The sequence below is a fragment of the Saccopteryx leptura genome, chromosome 2, assembly GCF_036850995.1.
Source record: "Saccopteryx leptura isolate mSacLep1 chromosome 2, mSacLep1_pri_phased_curated, whole genome shotgun sequence".
Lineage (NCBI taxonomy): Eukaryota > Metazoa > Chordata > Mammalia > Chiroptera > Emballonuridae > Saccopteryx > Saccopteryx leptura.
In genome coordinates, this window is record NC_089504.1 from 192725094 (window position 1) to 192745002 (window position 19909).

The 19909-nt window shown below is 39.7% G+C and overlaps 1 protein-coding gene across 2 annotated transcripts in view; it reads left to right on the forward strand.

Moving 5' to 3' along the window:
* Positions 1-1979: 1979 nt before the first annotated feature.
* C2H3orf33 (chromosome 2 C3orf33 homolog) overlaps positions 1980-19909 on the forward strand; it is a 38332-nt gene continuing 20402 nt past the window's right edge. Inside the window, exons 1-2 of one of the 2 annotated variants that reach the window (XM_066365881.1) lie at positions 1980-2143; positions 16244-16303. In XM_066365881.1, the coding sequence (XP_066221978.1) occupies positions 2030-2143; positions 16244-16303 (174 nt within the window). In that variant the 5' untranslated portion in view covers positions 1980-2029. The remainder of the gene's footprint in view (positions 2144-16243; positions 16304-19909) is intronic. The other variant, XM_066365882.1, reaches the window with a different exon arrangement.

The following is a 19909-nucleotide window of genomic DNA, read 5'->3' on the forward strand; positions in this document are numbered from 1 at the left end:
TCTCTCTCTCTCTCTCTCTCTCTCTGTCTCTCCCTCTCCTCTCTAAAATGAATAAAACAAACAAACAAAAAAACAACTAAGCTTTAGAAAACCCCTCTTTGTGGATATGATACTTTGAGAGGATAAGAAGCCTGCTTGATGAGCATGGGGGTGAGTAGAGTCAAAGGGAGGAGACATTAGGACATTCTACACAGAGGGAACAGTAAATGCAGAGGCTTAAAGCAGGAATGAACTTGGCATGTGTGAATAACACAGAGGAGGTCAGTGTGCTTGAGGCGGAATGAATGAAATAGGGAGTAGAAAGAAACACTTAGATTATGCAGCATCTTGTACATGACCCTAATGCAGTGGTTCTCAAAGTGTGCGCCAGGGAACACTGGTGCGCCCTAGAAGATTTCCAGGTGTGCCGTATGGTATTCCAGAGAAATATGTGCCTGTTGGGGACCAAAAAACCAGGGTTTTTGGAGTTTAGATTTTTGGGGGACAGAGGTGTAGGGAATTAATTGGCTGTAAACTGACAGTCTGCCCAACCCCTACCTCACTTGCCTGACTAGGTTGCAAAAGGCTGTTAAGCTGTGGTGCTGGATTGTCTACCCACCCCTGTTCCCCGGAAAGACTGGAGGCAAGTTTCTTCTATCTTTTGTTTGGTGTAAAGTTAATTGATATGTATGGTGGGGGTTTTCTGCACTCAACACAATTAAGAGTAAAAAGAGAGAAATTCTTCAATGTATTGATGAGGAAATGAGAGTTTGTGTTTTAAATATATGCCCAAACATTGAAGAAATTGCTAGGACACATCAGGCTCATGTTCCTCATAAACACAAGAATGAAAAAACTTAACACATTCGTGCCTGGACCTGCCGAATTTACTAAATCTTACTAGGAATGTATATATAAAAAGATAACTTTTTATTTTTTTATTTTTTAACCCCTTTTTTTTACAAATTCTAAAAAGCATAACTCAAAACATGTAACATAAAAATGTTTTTTAATGTCAGAATAAATTTAATTTTGTCACATTTATTTTGTTTAATTACCATAAAAGCACGCTTGGACTTTATATATTTTTCTTTAATATTTGACTTATTATAACATATTTCTCAGAAATTTGTATATAGTGCACCTACAATTATTTGTAGGATTTTAAATGTGCCCCGACTTCAAAAAGTTTGAGAACCACTGGGAGTTTTGACAACACTGGAAGCATAATAGAAAGCCATTTAAGCAGAGGTAACATACAGAAAGTCTGTAGTCTCTGCCTTAACACATATTCTATGCCCAGCAGTGTTTTGTCAACATTTGGTTTTAATTTCAAAACAAGAAGATTTCATAGAAAAGTAGATTTGCAGCTTATTGTAAAAGAATCTGAAGATTTCTCCATACTGAACTTGAGTTGGTGCAGGTTGAGTATAAGCCATTGTTGGGTTTTGCCAGGCAAGTGCAAAGAAGGCAGGGGGATTGGAGTTGAGGCTATTTTCAAGGGGCTGATGATAACCAACTGCAGAGTGGGAGCTGGATAAGATGGGAACGGAAGACTAGACGGGCAGATGCATGGAATGGTTGAGTGAGCTGGTCATCTTACCGAGCTCAAAGAATTATTGCTGTGAGGGGAGGAATGGACGACTTCAGTTTCCTCTCTTCCACAGCACCTGCGGAACCCACACTGCGGCTGCGTTCATTCCCATCACGAAGTGATGGAAACTCTTTACACTAGCATAGTCGACAACCCTTCAGTCCTCGCCCTGCCCAGTTCGGATCACCCACGCTGCGGAAAAACCCTGCAAAACGTGGAGTGTTCAGCGTTAGGATCTCTCGTCACAGGTTGGGAGGCCGACCCACAGGCGACTGAAGGAGGGAACAGCATGCCAGCCAGCCACTCCCAGGCCGAGGTGCAGGGGACCCAGTCGCCAGCCAGCGCGTGGCGCTTTCCGCAGCCGAGGGATCGCGATCCCCGCCGTCCGCCGAGGAGCGCAGCGCCCCCTGCCGCCCGCGCGTGGAGCGCAGCCCGGACTCGTGGACAGCCGGGAATATGGCGGGACGGCCGGTGGCCCGGGCCTCACCCCCGGCCCACGAAGACGGAGCGGTGCCCAATGTGGTGGCGCAGCTAGCGCAGTGGGCGGACGACCACCTGCGCCTCCTCCGGGTACCGCACCTCGCGGGCCGCGGAGCAGGGCTGAGGCTGCGCCACAGGCACCCATAGGAGGCGGCTGGGCGGGGCAGGGGGGGGCGAGTGGGCCCGGTTGGGGGTGGGGGTGGGGGTGGGGGTCGGCTCACTGCTGCCGGCGCAGGGCCGGTCGGGGCGCCACAGACAGCGGACACCTCGCCGTCCTTTAGAGCAGTTGCCGAGAGGCCCGGGCACATAGGCCTGGGAAGAGGGTTTTTGTTGTTTAAATGAAGTGAGAAGTTACTGAAGTACTAGCAAGGGAGGGACATTTTAGGTGCCTAGCATGGAGAGGATTGTGGCTAAAACCCTGGTGGTGGTGTGAATGGATTGGGTGTTGGGTACAAAAAAGAGAATTCAGGGGGCTGCCGCTGGGTAGATGTTGGCAAAAGTTGCTGATATAGAGAAGGTGGGGCGAATGTTCTGTTAGAAAAATCTGAAGAACTTTTTGGACCCGTAATCTTAGAGATACCAGTTAGACTTCTAAATAGAGCTGTGTGAACTTGAACATGGTTATTAGTCTTCTAACCGGATTAACTGGATATAGGAATCTCGCGTTGAAGGGAGATCAGAACTGGACATTAATACCTTTGGGAATGAGCTGCACACACCTGAAGCAGTATTTAAAGCTGGGATGACATATATGAGAGAGTCAGAAAAACTGAATAAGTACTAGTTTCAAATGGAGATCTACGGGACTTTCAAACCTTTAGAAATTGGGGAAAGAGCCTGAGCAGGTGGTGGCGCAGAGTCTAGAGCATTGGACTGGGACACAGAGGACCCAGGTTCGAAACCTCCAGGTCGCTGGCTTGAGCTCGGCCTCACCAGCTTGAAGAGGGTGGGGGTTGCTGGCTTGAGCTCAAAGGTCGCTTGATTGAATCCCAAGCTCGCTGGCTCTGCTGTAGCCCCTGGTCAAGGCACATATGAGAATGCAATCAATGAACAACTAAGATGTCGCAAAGAAGAATTGATGTTTCTCATCACCCTCCCTGTGTCTGTCCCTCTCTGTCCCTCTCTCTGTCTCTTTGTCTCTGGCGCGTGCATGCACACACACACACACACACACACAAAATAGTTAAAGAAGGATGTTAGGAAGGAAAAGGGAAAAGAAGGGAAATCAGGTGTTCTAGAAGCCTTGTAAGGAGAATATTTTCAGAAGGATGATTAACTTTGTTGAAGTCTGCTGAGACATTGGGTAAGATCATCAGCCTTGCAGATACTCAGCAAACACAAAGAGTTGGGACCATGTCTGTTTTCACTCAAGAGTGCAGTTCCAATCCTAAAGTACTGCCAGACACTTAGGAACTGCTAGATAAATGTTTGTGGCATTAATGAATGGTAGATATATACATGTTAATTGACCAGGCCTCAACTCTTTCAGGTATTTCAGATTGAAAAAATGACTTTAGCAGAACTGGGAGAGGAAACAGTGTTTAAGTTAGTACTAAGGATATATTCCTAATAACCTACCACAGAATGTACCCTAGTGTATGCTTTCAACTTCATTTCTTTTATATTTGTTTAGGAAGTTGCAGGGTTCTTATTTTTTACTTATTTATTTATTTTTTTGTATTTTCCCAAAGTTAGAAGAGGGGAGGCAGTCAGATAGACTCCTGCATGCGCCTGACGGGGATCCACCCAGCATGCCCACCAGGGGGCGATGCTCTGCCCATCTGGGGCATTGCTTCGTTGCAGCCAGAACCATTCTAACACCTGAGGCGGAGGCCATGGAGCCATCTTCAGTGCTCCAATGGAGCCTTGGCTGCAGGAAGGGAAGAGAAAAATAGAGAGGAAGGAGAGGGGGAAGGGTGGAGAAGCAGATGGGCGCTTCTCCTGTGTGCCCTGGCTGGGAATCGAACCCAGGACTTCCACGCACTGGGCGGACACTCTCCCACTGAGTCAACCGGCCAGGGTTCAAGGTTCTTATTTTTAAATTAGACTTCTTTAGATCTATTTCAGTTTAAATGAAACACTACGAAAACATTGCTAAGTTTTTCTCAACTATTTACCCACATATATTTCCCAAGGTGCTGTATTTTAAGGTTTTGGTAATAAAGTTTCTACCCAATACTTAAGTCTCACTGTAGGTTCAGGGTTATGTGAGTTACTGTCAGCATTGCACAAGAAGTATTAAACTGATTCTTTTTTTTTAATAATTATTTTTATTAATTTTAATGCAGTGACATTGATAAATCAGGGTACATATGTTCTGAGAAAACATCTCCAGATTATTTTGACTTTTGTTTATGCTGTATACCCCTCACCCAAAGTCAAATTGTCTTCTGTCACCTTCTATCTGGTTTTCTTTGTGCCCCTCCCCTCCTCCTACCCCCTCCCTCTCCTTCCTTGCCCCTCCCCACCCCCTGTTACCATCACACTCTTGTCCATGTCTCTGAGTCTCATTTTTATGTCCCATCTATGCATGGATTCATATAGTTCTTAGTTTTTTCTGATTTACTTATTTCACTTCGTATAATGTTATCAAGGTCCATCCATGTTATTGTAAATGATCCGATGTCATCATTTCTTATGGCTGAGTAGTATTCTATAGTATATATGTACCAAAGCTTTTTAATCCACTCGTCCTCTGACGGACACTTGGGCTGTTTCCAGATCTTCGCTATTGTGAACAATGCTGCTATAAACATGGGGGTGCATTTCTCCTTCTGGAACCGTTCTATGGTGTTCTTGGGGTATATTCCTAAATGTGGGATGGCTGGGTCAAAAGGCAGTTTGATTTTCAATTTTTTGATGAATCTCCATACTGTTTTCCACAGAAGCTGCACCAGTCTGCATTCCCACCAGCAGTGTAGGAGGGTTCCCCTTTCTCCACATCCTCTCCAGCACTTACTCTGTGTTGTTTTGTTGATGAGCGCCATTCTGACAGGTGTGAGGTGGTATCTCATTGTGGTTTTAATTTGCATTTCTCTAATGATTAGTGATGTTGAGCATCTTTATTATATACAGCTTAAGTGTCTGTTTGTCGCCAATAGCTTATTGGTTGCTTGCGTAACTGTACTAGCCAATGGGGTGAAGTTGCCATGGCATTCAAATAGTCCCGCCTTCTGGCATGCCACCTCACAAATTGAGGTTAAAGATTGGAGCAATTATTATGCTGTTAAGAAATCTTAACACCAGAAGGGGTCTTTGCAATGGTACAAGACTAGAGGTTCTCCAATTGAAAAATAATGTCATAATAGCTAAGTCTTTGACTGGCTCCTCTAAAGGTGAAATACATGTCATTCCAAGAATTGATTTGGCTCCATCTCAAACAGGGTTGCTGTTTCAATTGAGACGTAGACAATTTCCTGTAAAACTTGCCTTTGCTATGACGATCAATAAGTCTCAGGGCCAAACGTTTAAGCGTGTTGGTATTTTTTTACCTGAGCCTGCATTTGGACATGGTCAACTTTATGTTGCCTGTTCAAGAGTTCGTGAAAGAATGGACATAAAATTAAAAATAATTGATGGTCCTCTGCAAGGTGAGCTTAAAAATGATGGAAAGATCTACACAAGAAGTGTTCTGTACAAAGAGATCTTTGACATGTGAATTAACATTTTATTATTTAAATCACCTTTATTTATTGAGCTAGCAGTGACTCTTAAGAAATGTACTGCCAGTGGTTTCCTTCATTGCACTCTACTTTAAGCAATTAAGCAAGTAGAAGGGGGAAACCCTATGGGGCACTAAGCAAAGGGGCATCCTCGCCACCTGCCCTGGGTAATTCAGTTTGAATTAGCAGACACCTTTACACACATATCATTTTAATTACAATTTATAATATCTAGAACAGCAGTTATTTCGTATGACCGCCGGACTTTCTAGTTTTTTCATATGCCTATTGGCCAACTGTATGTCCTCTTTGGAGAAGTGTCTATTCATTTCTTTTGCCCATTTTTTGATTGGATTGTTTGTCTTTCTGGTGTTGAGATTTACAAGTTCTTTATAAATTTTAGTTATTAACCCCTTAACAGACATACTGTCAAATATGTTCTTCCATTGTGTAGTTTGTCTTTTTATTCTGTTCTTATAGTCTTTGGCTGTGCAAAAGCTTTTTAGTTTGATATATTCCCATTTGTTTCTCCTGTCTTTTATTTCCCTTGCCTGTGGAGATAAATCAGCAAATATTTTGCTGCGAGAGATGTCGGAGAGCTTACTGCTTATGTTTTCTTCTAAGATGCTTATGGTTTCACTCCTTACATTTAAGTCTTTTATCCATTTTGAATTTATTTTTGTGAATGGTGTAAGTCGGTGGTCTAGGTTCATTTTTTTGCAGATTGCTGTCCAATTTTACCAACACCATTTGTTGAAGAGGCTGTCTTTACTCCATTGTATGCCCTTACCTCCTTTGTCAAATATCAGTTGTCCATAGATCTGTGGGTTTATTTTTGGGTTCTCCGTTCTGTTCCATTGATCTATGTGCCTGTTCTTATGCCAGTACCAGGCTGTTTTGAGTAAAATGGCCTTATAGTATAGCTTGATATCAGGAAGTGTGATGCCTCCTCCTTTATTCTTCTTTTTTAAGATTGCTGAGGCTATTCCTGTTCTCTTTTGGTTCCATATAAATTTTTGGAATATGTGGTCTATATCTTTAAAGTATGTCATTGGTATTTTAATTGGTATTGCATTGAATTTATAGATTGCTTTGGGTAATATAGACATTTTAATGATGTTTATTCTTCCTAACCATGAGCACGGTATATGCTTGCACTTGTTTGTATCTTCCTTGATTTCTTTTATCAATCTTTTATAATTTCCCGAGTACAAGTCTTTAGTCTCCTTGGTTAAATGTACTCCTAGGTACTTTATTTTTTTGGTTGTAAGAGTGAAGGGGATTGTTTCCTTAATTTCTCTTTCTGACTGTTCATTGTTGGTGTATAAAAATGTCTCTGATTTCTGAGTATTAATAGTTTTTTGGCATACAGGTCTTCATAGTATTTTCTTACAATCCTTTGTATTTCTGTTATGTCAGTTGTTATTTCTCCACTCTCATTTCTAATTTTATTTATTTGAGTCTTCTCTCTTTTTTTCTTGGTGAGCCTGGTTAAAGGTTCATTGATCTTGTTTAACTTTTCAAAGAACCAGCTCCTAGTTTCATTGATCCCCTGTATTGTTTTTTTAGTCTCTATATCATTTATTTTTGCTCTGATCTTTATTATTTCCTTCCTTCTACTACAATTGGGCTTTACTTGATGTTCTTTTTCTAGTTCTTTGAGATGCAGGGTCAAGTTGTTTATTTGAGTTTTTTCTAGTGTGCCTGTAGTGCTATGAACTTCCCTCTCAGTACTGCTTTTGCTGTGTCCCATAAATTTTGAATTGTTGTATGCTCATTATCATATATTTCTAGAAATTTTTTTATTTCTTTTTTGATCTCATTCTTAATCCATTCCTTATTTAACAACCTGCTATTTAGTTTCCATGTGTTTGAGAATTTTTGAGCTTTTCTGTTGTGGTTCATTTCTAATTTCATGCCATTGTGATCAGAGAAAGTGCTTGATATGGTTTCAATCTTCTTAAATTTGTTGAGAGCACTTTTGTGCCCTAACATGTGGTCTAGCCTAGAGAATGTACCATGAGCACTTGAAAAGAATGTATATTCTGCTGCTTTATGGTGAAAGGTTCGGAAGGTATCTATTAAATCAAGTTGATCTAGTGTGTCCTTTAAGTCTGCTGTTTCTTTGTTAATTTTCTTTTTTGAGGATCTATCTTGTGATGTTAGTGGGGTATTGAAATCCACTACTATTATAGTGTTGCTGTTGATCTTGCTGTTTATATCCATCAAAGTCTGCTTTAGCCTGACCAGGCGGTGGCGCAGTGGATAGAGTGTCGGGCTGGGATGCAGAGGACCCAGGTTCGAGACTCCGAGGTTGCCAGCTTGAGCGCGGGCTCATCTGGTTTAAGCAAAAGCCCACCAGCTTGAATCCAAGGTGGCTGGCACCAGGAAGGGGCTACTCGGTCTGCTGAAGGCCTTCCCATGGTCAAGGCACATATGAGAAAGCAGTCAATGAACAACTAAGGTGTTGCAACACGCAATAAAAAACTAATGATTGATGCTTCTCATCTCTCTCCATTCCTGTCTGTCCCTGTCTATCCCTCTCTCTGACTCACTCTCTGTCTCTGTTAAAAAAAAAAAAAAGTCTGCTTTATATATTTAGGTGCTCCTATATTATGTGTATAGATATTTATAATAGTTATAATTCTGTTAGATTGCTCCCTTTATCATTATGTAGTGGCCTTCTTTATCCCTTACTATATTCTGTGTTTTAAAGTCCTTTTTGTCTGCTATAAGTATTGTTACCCCTTTTTTTATTCATTTCCATTTGCATGAAATGTTTTTTTCCATCCTTTTACCTTCAACCTATGTGCATCTTTTGTTTTAAGGTGTGTCTCTTGTAGACAGCATATGTACGGGTCCTGTTTTCTTATCCATGCAGCTACCCTATGTCTTTTGATTGGATCATTTAATCCATTTACATTTAAGGTTATTATTGATATGTAGTTGTTTATTGCCATTTTATTCTTTAAAGTTGTTTTCCTCTTTTGCTATATTCTTTTCCCACCTTTATCTGTTTACACCATGCCCCTTAACATTTCCTGCAGCATTGGTTAAGTTGTAATGAATTCCTTGAGGTTTTTTTTTGTCTGGGAAACTTTTTATTTCTCCTTCAATTTTAAATGATAACCTTGCTGCATAAAGTAGTGTTGGTTGTAGGCTCTTGTTCTGCATTACTTTGAATATTTCTTGCCATTCCCTTCTGGCCTCAAGTGTTTCTGTTGAGAAGTCTTATGTCATCCTTATGGGGGCTCCTTTTTAGGTGATAGCCTTTTTTTCTCTAGTAGCTTTTAATATTTTCTCTTTATCACTTAGCTTTGGTATTTTAATTATGACGTGTCTTGGTGTAGGTTTCTTTGGGTTTCTCTTTAATGGAGTTCTCTGTGCTTCTTGAACTCTTGAGAGCTTCTCCTGCATTAATTTAGGGAAGTTTTCAGCTAGGATGTAATAGAACAAAGTATCTATCCCTTGTTCTTTCTCTTCTTCTTCAGGAACCGCTATAATGCAGATGTTATTTCTCTTTATGTTGTCACAGAGCTGTTTAAGAGTTTCCTCAGACTTTTTGAGTCTCTTTTCTTTTTTCTTCTCTGCTTTCATGCCTTCCTTCCAGTTTTCCTCCAACTCGCTAATTCAATCCTTAGCTCTATCCATCCTGTTTTTAATTCCTTTCATTGTGCTCTTCATTTCTGATATTGTATTTATCATCTCTGACTGATTCTTTTCAATATTTCAATATCCTTTTTTATACTTGCTATTTATTTAGGTGTTCGTGGTGACCATCCGTTGTTGTTCTAAGATCCCTAAGCATCCTTACAATTATTATTTTGAACTCCGCATCCGGAAGTTTGATTATTTCCTTATCACTCAGTTCATCTGAAGTTTTCTCTTGTGGTTTCATTTGGATTGCACTTCTTTGTCTTCTCATTATGTCTGTGTGTTTGGGTATTTTCTTTTTTTTTTTTATTATAATTTTATTTTTTTAATGGGGCGACATCAATAAATCAGGTTACATATATTCAAAGATCAACAAGTCTAGGTTATCTTGTCTTTCAATTATGTTGCATACCTATCACCCAAAGTCAGATTGTGCTCTGTCACCTTCTATCTAGTTTTCTTTGTGCCCCTCCCCCTCCCCCTTTCCCTCTCCCTTTCCCCCCTCCCCCCGTAACCACCACACTCTTATCAATGTCTCTTAGTTTCACTTTTATGTCCCACCTACGTATGGAATAATGCAGTTCCTGGTTTTTTCTGATTTACTTATTTCACTTCATATAATGTTATCAAGATCCCACCATTTTGCTGTAAATGATCCGATGTCATCATTTCTTATGGCTGAGTAGTATTTCATAGTGTATATGTGCCACATCTTCTTTATCCAGTCGTCTATTGATGGGCTTTTTGGTTGTTTCCATGTCCTGGCCACTGTGAACAATGCTGCAATGAACATGGGGCTGCATGTGTCTTTACGTATCAATGTTTCTGAGTTTTGGGGGTATATACCCAGTAGAGGGATTGCTGGGTCATAAGGTAGTTCTATTTTCAGTTTTTTGAGGAACCACCATACTTTCTTCCATAATGGTTGTACTACTTTACATTCCCACCAAAAGTGTATGAGGGTTCCTTTTTCTCCACAGCCTCTCCAACATTTGCTATTACCTGTCTTGTTAATAATAGCTAATCTAACAGGTGTGAGGTGGTATCTCATTGCAGTTTTGATTTGCATTTCTCTAATAACTAAAGAAGATGAGCATCTTTTCATATATCTGTTGGCCATTTGTACTTCCTCCTGGGAGAAGTGTCTGTTCATGTCCTCTTCCCATTTTTTTATTGGACTGTTTGTTTGTTTGTTGTTGAGTTTTATGAGTTCTTTGTATATTTTGGATATTAGGCCCTTATCTGAGCTGTTGTTTGAAAATATCATTTCCCATTTAGTTGGCTTTCTGTTTATTTTGTTATCAGTTTCTCTTGCTGAGCAAAAACTTCTTAGTCTGATGTAGTCCCATTCATTAATTTTTGCCTTCACTTCTCTTGCCATTGGAGTCAAATTCATAAAATGCTCTTTAAACCCCAGGTCCATGAGTTTAGTACCTATGTCTTCTTCTATGTACTTTATTGTTTCAGGTCTTATGTTTAGGTCTTTGATCCATTTTGAGTTCATTTTAGTACAGGGGGACAAACTGTAGTCCAGTTTCATTCTTTTGCATGTGGCTTTCCAGTTTTCCCAGCACCATTTATTGAAGAGGCTTTCTTTTCTCCATTGTATGTTCTTGGCCCCTTTATCAAAAATTATTTGACTATATATATGTGGTTTTATTTCTGGACTTTCTATTCTGTTCCATTGGTCTGAGTGTCTATTTTTCTGCCAATACCATGCTGTTTTGATTGTCATGGCCCTATAATATAGTTTGAAGTCAGGTATTGTAATGCCCCCAGCTTCATTCTTTTTCTTTAGGATTGCTTTGGCTATTTGGGGTTTTTTATAGTTCCATATAAATCTTATGATTTTTGGCTCTATTTCTTTAAAAAATGTAATTGGAATTTTGATGGGAATTGCATTAAATTTGTATATTGCTTTGGGTAATATAGCCATCTTGATTATATTTATTCTTCCTAACCAAGAACAAGGTATATTCTTCCATCTCATTATATCTTTCTCAATTTCTCTTAACAATGGTTTATAGTTTTCATTATATAAGTCCTTTACATTCTTTGTTATGTTTATTCCTAAGTATGTTATTTTTTTTGTTGCAATTGTGAAGGGGATTATTTTTTTGAGTTCATTCTCAGTTGTTTCATTGTTGGCATATAGAAAGGCTATTGACTTCTGTATGTTAATTTTGTATCCTGCGACCTTACTGTATTGGCTTATTGTTTCTAGTAGTCTTTTTGTGGATTCTTTGGGGTTTTCGATGTATAGGATCATATCATCTGCAAAAAGTGATACCTTTACTTCTTCTTTTCTGATATGGATGCCTTTTATTTCTTTGTCTTGTCTGATTGCTCTGGCTAGAACCTCTAGTACCACATTAAATAAGAGTGGAGAGAGTGGACAACCCTGTCTTGTTCCTGATTTAAGGGGGAAAGCCTTCAGTTTAGTGCCATTTAATATGATGTTAGCTGATGGTTTATCATATATGGCCTTTATCATGTTGAGATATTTTCCTTCTATACCCATTTTGTTGAGAGTCTTAAACATAAAATTGTGCTGTATTTTATCGAAAGCCTTTTCTGCATCTATTGATAAGATCATGTGGTTTTTGTTCTTTGTTTTGTTGATATGGTGTATTACGTTAACCGTTTTACGTATGTTGAACCATCCTTGAGATTCTGGGATGAATCCCACTTGATCATGATGTATTATTTTTTTAATATGTTGTTGTATTCGATTTGCTAGTATTTTGTTTAGTATTTTAGCATCTGTATTCATTAGAGATATTGGTCTGTAGTTTTCTTTTTTTGTGCCATCCTTGCCAGGTTTTGGTATAAGGGTTATGTTGGCCTCATAAAATGTGTTTGGAAGTATTGCTTCTTCTTCAATTTTTTGGAAGACTTTGAGTAGAATAGGAACCAAGTCTTCTTTGAATGTTTGATAGAATTCACTAGTATAACCGTCTGGGCCTGGACTTTTATTTTTGGGGAGGTTTTTAATGTTTTTTTCTATTTCCTCCCTGCTGATTGGTCTGTTTAGGCTTTCTGCTTCTTCTTGACTCAGTCTAGGAAGGTTGTATTGTTCTAGGAATTTATCCATTTCTTCTAGATTGTTGTATTTGGTGGCATATAGTTTTTCATAGTATTCTATAATAATTCTTTGTATATCTATGATGTCTGTGGTGATCTCTCCTCTTTCATTTTGGATTTTATTTATTTGAGTCCTGTGCCTTTTTTCCTTGGTGAGTCTTGCCAAGGGTTTGTCAATTTTGTTGATGTTTTCAAAGAACCAGCTCCTTGTTTTATTGATTTTTTCTATAGTTTTTCTGTTCTCTATTTTGTTTATTTCTGCTCTGATTTTTATTATCTTCTTTCTTCGGCTGGTTTTGGGTTGTCTTTGTTCTTCTTTTTCTAGTTCCTTAAGGTGTGAAGTTAAGTGGTTTACTTGGGCTCTCTCTTGTTTGTTCATATAGGCCTGAAGTGATATGAACTTTCCTCTTATTACTGCTTTTGCTGCATCCCAGAGATTCTGATATGTCGTATTTTCATTTTCATTTGTCTCTATATATCTTTTGATCTCTGCACTTATTTCTTCTTTGACCCATTCATTTTTTAGAAGTATGTTGTTTAGTTTCCACAATTTTGTGGGTTTTTCCCCCTCTTTTTTACAGTTGAATTCTAGTTTCAAGGCTTTATGATCAGAAAATATGCTTGGTACAACTTTGATTTTTCTGAATTTGCTGATGTTGTTTTTGTGGCCCAACATATGGTCAATTCTTGAGAATGATCCATGTACACTGGAGAAAAATGTATACTCAGTCACTTTGGGATGAAATGTCCTGTAGATGTCTATCATATCCAGGTGCTCTAGTGTTTTGTTTAAGGCCACTATATCTTTGTTGATTCTCTGTTTAGATGACCGATCTAGAGCCGTCAGCGGTGTATTGAGGTCTCCAAGTATGATTGTATTTTTGTCAATTTTTGTTTTAAGGTCAATAAGTAGCTGTCTTATATATTTTGGTGCTCCTTGGTTTGGTGCATATATATTAAGAATTGTTATGTCTTCTTGATTCAGTGTCCCCTTAGCCATTATGAAATGGCCATTTTTGTCTCTGAGTACTTTTGTTGTCTTGTAGTCAGCATTATCAGATATGAGTATTGCTACGCCTGCTTTTTTTTGGATGTTATTTGCTTGGAGTATTGTTTTCCAGCCTTTCACTTTGAATTTGTTTTTATCCTTGTTACTTAGATGAGTTTCCTGTAGGCAGCGTACAGTTGGATTTTCTTTTTTAATCCATTCTGCTACTCTGTGTGTTTTTATTGGTGAGTTTAATCCGTTTACATTCAGTGTAATTATTGACACTTGTGAGTTCCCTATTGCCATTTTATAGATTGCTTTCTGTTAGCTTTGTGTCTTGTTTGATCCTTCTCTTTCGTTTTTCTATCTTTTGTTTTTATTTGGTTGTATTCCATACATCTTTCCACTGTTGCTATCTTTGGGTATTTTCTTTGTAGAGCTGGTTGAGTCTAGGATTGGTGTTGTCTACCTCCAGTTTTCACTTGTGTTGTTTCTACATCTTCTTGGGTTGGCATCAGCTATTATTTGTAATCCACTTTTGGATTTGGGCCGCTTAGAAGTCTTGATTTGTTTGTTTTCTTAACAGGTGATTGTCTTCTTTGCTGATCTCAGCAGGGGGCTTATTTGAAAATGTATCCAAGAACACGGTGGGTGTGACCTGAGGCTCTGAATTCTTCTCTGCCAGTTAATCTCTCTGGGGGCAGTTTGCTTTCTCAGCTTCAGTAGGGGGAGTTGTATCTCAGATCTCCTTTGAGACCTGAGTTACTGTCCCTCCTCCCCACTTCTTGTTTTCAGCTGTGTCTTGTTGCACTGATTGGAGCTGGAAAGATGTCTGTATCTCTGTGACCTGGAAGTACTTTTGTATTTTGCTTTGTGGAAGGATCACCCTCCCCAGTTATGGCTGCCTCCAGCACTGAATGAGTCAGCTTTTCAGGTCATCATCTTTATTTCTCTCCCCCTCACCATCTGTCTTTCTTTCTCTTCTTTCTTTTTGGAATACAAGCGGGCCCTTTAAACACACCTCATTCCCTGGTCGCCAGGCAATTGGCTGTGAGCAGTATTTACTGCTCTTTTCCTATCAGTGAGAGCCCAGCCTTACCCCCCCCCCCCCGTTCCTGTAAGCAGGGGAGATTCAGGCACTCCCTACCAGGTTTGTTGTGGCTTCTTCTTTGCTTCTTGGTTTTTGAGAGCTGTTCTTGTTGTCAAGATTTGGTTTTTCACGCTGATTGTTCATAAATTAGTTTATAATCCAGTTCGGTGGTGTGAGCTGGGAGTCTGTGCGTCTGCCTACTCCTCTGCCATCTTCAGGTCTAAACTGATTCTTTTTTTTTTTTTTTAATTTATTTTTTACAGAGACAGAGAGTGAGTCAGAGTGAAGGATAGACAGGGACAGACAGACAGGATCGGAGAGAGATGAGAAGCATCAATCATTAGTTTTTCATTGCGTGTTACAGCACCTTAGTTGTTCATTGATTGCTTTTTCATATGTGTCTTGACCGCAGGCCTTCAGCAGACCGAGTGACCCCTTGCTGGAGCCAGCAATTTTGGGTTAAAGCTGGTGGAATTTTGCTCAAACCAGATGAGCCCACGCTCAAGCTGGCGACCTTGGGGTCTTGAACCTGAGTCCTCTGCATCCCAGTCTGATGCTCTATCCACTGTGCCACCACCTGGTCAGACTAAACTGATTCTTTAAAAAAATAATTTTTTTTTTTTTATTTTAGTGAGAGGAGGGGAAGCAGAGAGAGACTCCAGCATGCACCCCTATCAGGATCCAACCTGCAAGCCCACTAGGGGGTGATGCTCTGACCATCTGGGTCCCTTGCTCCACTGCAGCCAGAGCCATTTTTTAGTTCCTGATTTGGAGGCCATGTAGCCATCCTCAGCGCTGGGGCCAACTCATTTTAATTGAGTCATGGCTACAGGAGAGGAGGAGGAGAGAGAGAGAAACAAGAGGGGAAGGGGTGGAGAACAGATGGGCGCTTCTCCTGTGTGCCCTAACTGGGAATTGAACTTGGAAAATCCACATGCCAGGCCAATGCTCTACCACTGAGCCAATGGCCAGTGCCTAAATTAATTCTTGCTTTCTTAGAATTATGCTTAAAATAATATAGTAAATAGAGAACAATATAACATATTTTTCAAAGATTTCACTTACTCATTTTAGATATGGAAGGGGGGGGAGAGAGAGAGAGAGAACGGGGAGGAACAGAAAGCATCAACTTCCATATGTGCCTTTACCAGGCAAGTCCTGTGTCTTTTTTTTTTTAAATCTTTGTTTCTTTTTTAAAATTTATTTATTCATTTTTTAGAGAGGAGAGGGAGAGACAGAGAGAGAGAGAGAGAGAGAGAGAAGAGACAGAGAGAGAAGGGGGGAGGAGCTGGAAGCATCAACTCCCATATATGCCTTGACCGGGCAAGCCCAGGGTTTTGAACCAGCGACCTCAGCATTTCCAGGTCGATGCTTTATCCACTGCGCCACCACAGGTCAGGCAAGTCCTGGGTCTTGAACCAGCAACCTCAGCATTCCAGGTCGATGCTTTAGCTACTGCACCACCACAGGTCAGGCAAGAACAATATAATATTATGTGAACAATTACTATGCATGTCAGATTGTTTGGGAGGAAGAGGGGAAGATTAATATGTAGGTGGGTAGTTAAAGTTTTTTGGAAGAAGTAGGCCTTTAGTTGAATGTATCTTACTTGGACATTTAGATATAGAACAGCTTTTTCCCCCTTCTAATTAGTACTTTCACTGTAATAAATAATAATTAGTGAGAGTTAATTATTAAATCTCTTTCTGAAGAACATCAGCACCATAATGGCCATAACTGGAATAATGTTACTTCTAAGAAGTGTTCGATTGGTAAGTTAAAAAATGAACAAGGTATTGTGAGAAGCAATTGACAGTTAATTTTTTCTCATTCTGACAATTTTTATCTCAAGCAGTATAGCATTTTGTTATTTTATCAGAAACATTTAAATAGTATTTTAGAGTAGTGAACAATTAAGATCTTGTTTTAACAGTAACATATCCATGGTATTTTATAGAAAGTAATTGCATAACCTATATTTCCATAATCACTTTCATCATGCTTAAAAAGAAATCAAAAAAATATTTACTTTGCTAGAATGGTATAATCACTAAATATGCATTTCAGACATTGTGGAATATCTGAAAACTGTTTTTTGTAGTGGTTTTAGATTTACATCATAGTTGAATTATGTGCCTTTGAATTGAATAATTTATGTTTTCTCTGATTTGGAACGATCTTTCAGATTGGTTGTTCAATGAATAAAGCAAGATGTATGGTGTAAAAAAATAATTTATGCTTTGTACTTCCAGTAGTGTTTTAAAAATAAAACATTGTGAAAATTCATTAGGTATTTCAAGATTTACAAGTTTTGTTGTTGTTTTTATAACTACTTGCTAAAGGTTGTAATTTTAGTGTAATGTTGCAGTCCACCTCTTTTCCAACTGTTGCCTTTTTCACCTGACTCCATGTCAGCACTTTTATCTTCTTTTTTTTAAGTGTCTAGAACTTATTTTTAACCTAATATCTAATAGGTTCTTTCTTACAACTCTTATGATTTTGTAAGTCATTTATTTTTAGCATAATATATGTATTTTATATATAATATATATGTAAGGCTAGTGGCCATGCAAGTTCACATTGGATTCAGGCAGACAGTGAAAGAACTGTGGAGCCAGAGGATGGTGGGCCATTCCATTTATTAAAGTATCATAATGGTGGACAAGCGAACAGGCAGGAAAGACCGCTTCTCTTTCTCCTCACAGGGCCCCACCAGTCTCAGCAGTCCTCAGCCAAACAGGCCTGGCTGAAACTCAGAGCTTTCAAGCCCCTCCGTTGTCCCTTTCTCTCTCTCTCTCTCTCTCTCTCTCTCTCTCTCTCTCTCTCTCTTTCTCTCCCCACTCACCAGCAAAACAGACTGGGGGGAAAAAGCCTTCTCCAGCAAACAATAGCAAACAATCACCCCTCCCAAGCAGGAAGGCAAACTGCAATTTGCAATCTCCCACCCTGAGGGCAAGCACTGCAGCCTTCCAAAGACTACACACATGGCACTGCCCCAGTACAAGTGAGCAAACCTAAAAACATTTGTTACAAACTTGTTTGTCCAATAATATATTATTTTTAGCATAATACATGTGTGGAAACTTTTGAGACTTCAGTTATTTTTTTCATTCTACTTTTTTCTTTCTTAATCTTAAAATCTATATATTCTATGTATTTTGAAGTTTTCCAAATTGTTAAAATATGAAATGATCTGATTAAGAGCTTGGGTAAAAATTGTGCTGAGGGATCATTTATCTTGGTAGCCTTTAAAAACATACTTAAATCAGTATGGTACATTTTTTTTTTTTTTACTTTTTTTAGTAGCTTTGTCCCACTTTTGCTCATTTTGAATTTACAGTGAACTAGAACCTCTAATTTATTTTTTATATGTGGTACTGTTAGTTTATTCTCTTCCATCCTTAATTAGTTTGGGGTAGAATACAGGGAGAGACTTTTACATTTTAGCCTATCATTCTTTTTTTTTTTATGTTATTTTTTTGTGGTTTTTTTTGTGTTTTTTTTGTATTTTTCCGAAGCTGGAAACGGGGAGAGACAGACAGACTCCTGCATGCACCTGACCGGGATCCACCCAGCACGCCCACCAGGGGGCGATGCTCTGCCCCTCCGAGGCATCGCTCTATTGCGACCAGAGCCACTCTAGCGCCTGGGGCAGAGGCCAAGGAGCCATCCCCAGCGCCCGGCCATCTTTGCTCCAATGGAGCCTCGCTGCGGGAGGGGAAGAGAAAGACAGAGAGGAAGGAGAGGGGGAGGGGTGGAGAAGCAGATGGGCGCTTCTCCTGTGTGCCCTGGCCAGGAATCGAACCCAGGACCCCTTGCACGCCAGGCCGATGCTCTACCACTGAGCCAACCGGTCAGGGCAGCCTATCATTCTTGTTGTCAGGATCTTTTTAAATACTGACTCTGACTTTCAGTAGTCACACCCTTCCAAGCATCAGACCATGTTGCTGTTCATCCTTATGCTCTCCTTCAAGTCAGTGGGAATCAGCTCAAACTGGAGAGGCCAGAGACCCCTGGCTTACTCCTAGAGTACCCCCTACCATTGATATTGATAAAGTCATCAATGCCACTTTGGTGATGTCACAAAGCCATATAGGGAGACATCTATGTGGACATTAGCCCACAGACATTCATCAACAGCTTTTGTCAGGTGACTCACTTAAACTCTTCATGATTTAATTCAGGATTTCTCCTCTCTTTTATTTACATTGTACATATTCCACATTCCTTTTGTTGTTTTGTTTTTGTGTGTGTGTTTTGGTGCAGAAACCTGGAATTGAACCAATATTCTACATTCTTGAATGCTGACAATATATCCAGAACCCTCCCACCCCCACCCCCATGACATTTTTTTTAGGAAAAGTTTGTCACACTCACCTACTATTTTTTTTTGTGTGTGTGACAGAGAGAGAGAGAGAGAGAGCTAGAGAGAGGGACAGATAGGAAGACAGACAGACAGGAAGGGAGAGAGATGAGAGGCAGCAATCCTTTGTTGCAGCACCTTAGTTGTTCATTGATTACTTTTTCATATGTGCCTTGGCTGGGGGATGGGGGTTCAGGGGCTACGGCAGAGCAAGTGACCCCTTGCTCAAGCCAGCAACCTTGGGCTCAAGCCAGTGAGCCCACACTCAAGTTGGTGACCTCAGGGTTTTGAATCGGGGTCCTCTGGATCCTAGTACGGTGCTCTATCCACTGCGCTAGCAGCTGATCAGGCTACACTCACCTAATTTTTATCTAGATGCTTCAGTTGTTAACATTTGTCACAGTTGTGCTTTCTCTTCCTCCATCTCCGTGAGACCATTTGAAAGCAAGTTGCACACATCGGGAAACTTGCCCCATAAATACTTCATAATGTACATTCTAAATAAGAATATGTATGTCCCTGTATAACCATATTAAAATTATCCCATCTAATAAATTAAATGTTTTTGCAGTAATATGATCTAAGAGACTGTTCATATTTAGACTTGCTTTCTCAAAATATTCTTTTTTTTCTTTTTAATTTTTTATTTTTTATTTATTTTTTTAATGGGGTGACATCAGTAAATCAAGATACATATATTCAAAAATAACATGTCCAGTTTATCTTGTCATTCAATTATGTTGCATACCCATCACCCAAAGTCAGATTGTCCTCTGTCACCTTCTATCTAGTTCTCTTTGTGCTCCTTCCCCTCCCCCCTTCCCTCTCCCTCTCCCCCTCCCCCGTAACTACCACACTCTTATCAATGTCTCTTGGTCTCACTTTTATGTCCCATCTACGTATGGAATAATGCAGTTCCTGTTTTTTTCTGATTTACTTATTTCACTTTGTATAATGTTATCAAGATCCCACCATTTTGCTGTAAATGATCCGATGTCATCATTTCTTATGGCTG